The sequence below is a fragment of the Pygoscelis adeliae genome, unplaced genomic scaffold, assembly GCF_000699105.1.
Source record: "Pygoscelis adeliae isolate BGI_AS28 unplaced genomic scaffold, ASM69910v1 Scaffold114, whole genome shotgun sequence".
Taxonomy (NCBI): Eukaryota; Metazoa; Chordata; class Aves; order Sphenisciformes; family Spheniscidae; genus Pygoscelis; species Pygoscelis adeliae.
Genome location: NW_008824587.1, coordinates 1,186,114 through 1,191,838, shown reverse-complemented (window position 1 = coordinate 1,191,838; position 5,725 = coordinate 1,186,114). Strand labels below are relative to the sequence as shown.

At 45.0% G+C, this 5,725-nt stretch overlaps 1 protein-coding gene across 1 annotated transcript in view; it reads left to right on the top strand.

Annotated features, from left to right (window-relative positions):
- CARD9 (caspase recruitment domain family, member 9) overlaps positions 1-5,449 on the top strand; it is an 8,636-nt gene extending 3,187 nt beyond the window's left edge. The window contains exons 5-12 of the mRNA XM_009322037.1: positions 1-11; positions 464-589; positions 712-903; positions 1,466-1,507; positions 2,127-2,172; positions 3,620-3,690; positions 4,383-4,465; positions 5,353-5,449. The exon at positions 1-11 is cut by the window's left edge and continues 163 nt beyond it. Coding sequence (XP_009320312.1) covers positions 1-11; positions 464-589; positions 712-903; positions 1,466-1,507; positions 2,127-2,172; positions 3,620-3,690; positions 4,383-4,465; positions 5,353-5,449 — 668 coding nt within the window. The remainder of the gene's footprint in view (positions 12-463; positions 590-711; positions 904-1,465; positions 1,508-2,126; positions 2,173-3,619; positions 3,691-4,382; positions 4,466-5,352) is intronic.
- The last annotated feature ends 276 nt before the right edge of the window (positions 5,450-5,725 follow it).

Sequence of the window (5,725 nt, the reverse complement as noted above, 5' to 3'; positions counted from 1 at the left end):
TCCTGCTGAGGGTCAGTGGGTAAGATAGGCAGATGAAGCACCTGCAATATCTTGCCTATGGAGCAGAGGAGCTACTCAGCAGCAATCCTTGCTGCTCCTACTCCAGTCTCTGTGTTATAGTTTGTCGATAAAAGGCACTCTAATATTTTAGCATTCTGTGTCTGTGGCATTAACTGTTACCTGCTAATGCCTGTGTTAATTAACAGTCCCTGCTTCAGCCTGGAGGGCAATGGGAGCTTTTATCATGATTGACAGCTCAGGTACATGTAAATCCATCATGTTAGCAGTCCTCCTAGTCATGTTGACCAACCTTCTGGTTGGTCTTGCTCCAACTGGACAGTCTCCTGAACTTTGACATTGCACGGAGGTCTGGCCATAGCAATCTGTGGCACAGAGCAGAAGTGGTGAGAGTCTAGCTCAGGCTCTGCCCACAAGAAGGGTGCTTTTGACCTTGTCTCAACAGTATGCAGAGGAAAAAGAGATGCTTGAGCTACAGTGCACGTCTCTGAGGAAGGACTCCCAGATGTATAAAAAACGGATTGAAGCTGTCTTGCAGCAGATGGAGGAAGTGGCTTCAGAAAGAGACCAGGTGATAAAACATTCCTCTTGGAGCTGCTGCTAATCCCTGCTTCGCTGCTTGAAGTGGGCAGATACTGTAACCCTGAATGTACTGTTGTGTGACATGCCACAACGTGTTGTCCCTTACGCCAGGCACTCCTGACCCGAGAACAGTTCTATATGCAGTACTCCAAGAATCTGGTTGAGAGGGACGCTTACCGCAAGCAGATTCGGGAACTGGGGGAGCGATGTGACGAAATGCAACTGCAGCTCTTCCAAAAGGAGAGTCAGTTACTGGCTACTGAAGCCAAGCTGAAAAGGCTGCAACTGGAGCTACCCACGCCGGTATGTCTGCGGGGTTGTCATCCATATGATGGGCTGGGGAGCTGAGTATAGGGCCAGAGTGTGGCTGTTCCGAGGCCTTTGCACCTAACCAGTTCGAATTTAGCAGGCAGTGGCCAGCTGCGTGGGTAACCATTTCCATGCAAATGTTGAGTTTAGAAAAATGAAACGTGATGGTTCCTATTACCTCACCCTGGTTCCAGGCATGGATAAGCTGGACTGATGCAAGCTGAGGCCTTCTGTGTTTGTGTTTGGAGCATGTCCAAAGATGATGAGGGGATCCTCAACCACCAAGGAGTGCGCTCTATTTAGAGGCCATGTATGAGCCATTTGGATGAAATGGGAGCAGGGTGTAAGGGTGCTAAAGTTTCTGGAATGAAAGTAGATATACAAGGGCTTTTAATTAATGTGGCATTTTGTGTACTTTCTCCAAGTGGTCAAAGGGGAGCGTGGGAGGGAGGAAGTCCACACTTCTCTTTTCTGGAGCTTTCAGTCTCCTGTATATTCCCTTACTACCACTTCCTTGCTTATGAGCAGTGATTGATTGATGCTGCTTTTATTTCAGACTTCTGACCTGGATGATACCTCCTCCAGAGATTCCCAGGAAGTGAGTAGGGTGCCTTGTTTACCTTCTACTTTCTTGTGGGATGGTTTCAGATTCCTCACTTGTGCTCAGTTCCCTAATAGCAGTTTTCAATCCATGGCTCAGGCTCGTTTCCACTGATACCAAAAAGTACAGAGGCAGCAAAACAGACCAGTGACAGGATCTCCCTGTTTCCTGAGATTTCTAAGTGTAGGACACAGTTATGGCGTGAGTCAGCAAGATTTGTTTAGTCTAAGCAAATCAGGGGAATTGAATTATTTTGAGTTGCTTCTAATTGTCTCTCTTGTGGGAGAACAGGAAAAAATAAGTCTTACCCCAGGGACTTCTGTAGTAAAGAGTTTTCACTTAGTTCATAACTTCAGTGTGGAAGTGATTGTCACATTGTCTGGAGGCTAAAAGTATAAATGAGGCCAAAGGAACTGGATCTGTTCATGGAGGATAAATCCATGAGTAGATCTGTAACTTCTGCCTCAGTCTCCTGTTTTGCTGACAGCAAGATGCACTAAGGAAAGGTCGGTTCTACGCATGTCCTGTTTCTTATATTCCTCCACCTGTTCCTAGTTACTGTGTGAGACAGAATAAGGGGCAGTTCTCATGTTCTTGCTTTGTTTCTGTCCCATAGCTTACTCTTCATGGTCATCTAGATGAAGATACACAACCGACTAAAAGTAAGGCTTTTCTTGGGAAATCGTAGAGCAGAATTCTTGAGAGGATGGTCTGGTGTTTCAAAGGGACAGGAAAAGACATTCCTGGGTTTTATTTTTAGTGAAGTACAGGTAGTCTGACTGGCGACTCCGTGTTTGAGAGGTGCTTCTCAGTGGGGTGTGCTTGGCACTGTGAGTAAGACCTCCTTGAGATGACTCAGAATAGTCATATTCCCATAAATCAAGGCGTTCTGCCATACTAGTATCATCTTTCTCATCTATAAAAAGGAGGCCATGTCCCCAGGTGCTGGGAACAGTGAATGCTTGTAAGGCTTTTTTGAGAGAAAAAGCTCCACAGGCTGTCTTTTTACTACATGGTCTCTGAAGGGGTCTTTCATGTAGCTGAATGACCTGGGAAAAATGGTATCATTAGACCATCCTAGGACCTCGAGTCTTTCTTTTGAGGTAATCTGTCTACTGAATTTGTCCAGGAAAAATCACCTGGTACCTGGTGCCTTTGAGAAATAGCTTCTGGGTGCCTTTTTCCTCCCGCTCCTCTTGCATTTGTGGCAGAGCTGAGAACAGAACAAACATCCTTCCACTTCAGCTGGACCATGTGGCTTTCTCCAGGGATTTTTCCCTCCCCTCTTCCCTTTTACATTGCAGGCTATTTTCACAAAAGCAGAACCATGTAGTTAACGCTGTCACTGGTTCTGTTTCTGTGGCATCCCCAGTGGAAATGATTCAGCAGTGTGGAAAGGAATTAATAGGCTCCTCTAAGAACTTGAAATTCTCTTTCAAAACATGTTAAGAAAGGAAGGAAACTAGCACAGTAGAAGTTGTTTTCTGTTTTGATCTCCTGGAAGATCTAAGTGATCTTTTCATTCATTGAGATGGGAGATTTTTCACAAAAGCTAAACAACACTGATCCAAAAAGCCTTTTATTATTCTACCTCGCTCAGTTCAAAAACATGTATCGTGATACCTGATCGCTAGCTAAGGAGTTTCACTAAAATATGGTCTGATGTTAAGTGCCTTGATATGTACAACTTAGTTGTTGGGGAACAGGGACAAATTATGGTTAAAATAATGATTAACGTGATTTCTTGTGGTGACCTTTAACATGATTATTTTTTTTTAATGATGCTAAGCAGAGGTGCTGCTTTGCAAAGGTTCGTTTTGCTCCTGCATAAGCAGAAACTAGAAAGCTGCTGTCGCTTTCTGAGCCTGATGGGGAACTCCATCATCCTAAGCAAGATTCAGGGTTCAAGTAAAATGAGAAGTGACTCATGCATTGACCACAGGACTGAATCCTGAACGTTTTGAAGCTTGGTTTCAGTTCTGCTGTTTGACTTTGTGTAGTGCTGGGCAGCTGTTACATTACAACTGTTGCTGTTTGACGAACTGGCGGAGGGAGAAGTTACTTCACAATGGCAACTATGACTAAAGCTGTGATTTTTCCTTCTCTTAGAAGATTGCCCTGAAGGACAAAACCAGCAATTTAGCACTCAAGAGAGCAGTCTGCCTCCAAAGTCACCCAGTGTAAGAATCTTTGTGGCCTCTTCTTTACTATGACTGGCGTTTGTGATCTTTACTGTTCTTGTTACTGATGGATTTACCAGGTTTGAGAAGCACGTAAGCAGCTACCACTTTTCCAAACTCTGAGCACTTTGTGCAAAATTCACCCTCCAAAAAGGGTGAGCTCTGAACAGCACAACATTTACAGTGGTTATTTCTCCATCTGTGCCCAGAAACTTCTTCTAATTACTGTCTGGCCTTCATCTCTGAGTATGGAGTTTTCCGGTTTAGTTGTCTGCAGTATTACTGTTGGTACAGGAAACAGAATCCCAAATTTACAAATGGGAGAGAATAAAGATGGTAGAACTATGTGAAACAGATGTATTACCATCCTGCACACGCAATAGTGGACAGCCCAGAAATGAACACGCTCTACTTCATTCTGCAGGCCCAGGCAGATGCAGGAAGCTAGCTGTACGCAGCGGACTGCTTTCCTGGAGGAGGGGTTTGGTAGTGAACATCTGTTCCTGGTCATCTGAAAGCATAGGTTCCCATTTTTTTTCTCCTTCATTTAAATGTAAAGGATTCATTGCACAAACAAGTCAGAGAGGAGAAATGACCAATCACCTTTGCAGAGCAGGTTTGCACTATCTGGTGCTCAGATTGATGTGATCTTCAGAGGAATCCAGTTCATATTTGTCTGGATTTTTTTCCAGTTCAAGGAGTGTGGCTTAGCCAACGAGGAACTGGCAGAAAAGGAGCGGAGGAGGATGAAGGACTGCTTTGAGCGTTACCGAAGGTCTGGACTTTAGTAACCAGGACTAATTTAGACATACCCGTGTGACTTAACTGATTAGCTTCTTGTATGTATTTCCCCTTTTCTGTCCATTCTCTGTCCCCAGGCTTGATTCATGGAGGGCATAAATTCGTTACAGATCTTATCTTCAGAGGCTCATGCTTCCAGCTGAACTGGTTGAGACTCCTGTTTTAGTACCAGAGGTAGCCGAGATAGCAATGATCACATCCGCTCTGGACCATGCAGATGGTTCCACAGCAGGGTAGTGGGGGTGGCTCCAAAGAATTGCAAGTTTATTAAATTTGATAGATTTCTCCTATGCCAGTGAAATCTGACATTCACTGACCATCTGATATACTGGTGACATTCAAGTCCAAGCCTCTATGACTGCGAATGGGAGCAGACTTCCCCCCTCTGTCCTCTTCAAATGCTCTTGTTTGAAGGCCCGTTCTCCACGTGCCTGCTGTCTTCACTGATCACTGCCTTTATGGAGCATGAGACCCATGAAAACCTTGTAGAACAGGGACCTCAGTTCTAGCATTAGGTAGAAGTGCTCCTAATGGCACTGTAAACGACTCTTCTGATGGGTGACAGTTCTATTTTTGTTAAAGAAAGGACTTTGGGTAGGATTTCTTGGCTTCTTCAACTGAGCATCAACAATACACTACGCTGCAAGAAATTTAAGAATGTCTTCATCACGTAGACCAATTCTCTTTACCCTGTGCTTGCTACGTACCGGTCACAGCTTTATGTTGGGTGTGTGAGCAAACCCTCACCTTCAATTAAACGCTAAGTGGATTGATACATAACGTAACCTCCCCAAAGCATTCAAATGCCACTTGTTTGTGGAAAACATCTTCTAAAAATGAAACATCTAGTCTTGTTTTCAGAAAAAGAGCACTGCGAAGGGCACCGAAGGACCGACACCAAGAGGCCGACTGGGAGAACACCACCGGCAGCGACAACACCGACACCGAAGGCTCCTGAGAGCGGGAGCCGACCTGCGAGGGAAACACCAGCCTGGTCTGGGGGCTGCTGTATTTCCCTCTCAGTGGACTACGTAGATTTTAAAGCCATCTAAACAAACATTTATCAAAAGTTAATGTTTGTAGCGGGACTGTTATTTTTTTAGCTCCGCCGTCCCCTCATCCATCTCTCTCTCAGAAATGCAGTGATGTGGTGCACAAAGAAAATAAACAGGATTGAACAGCTGAGGGCCCAAAGCCCCCAGGCCGCGTCCCACGAGGCCGGGGCCGAACCGCT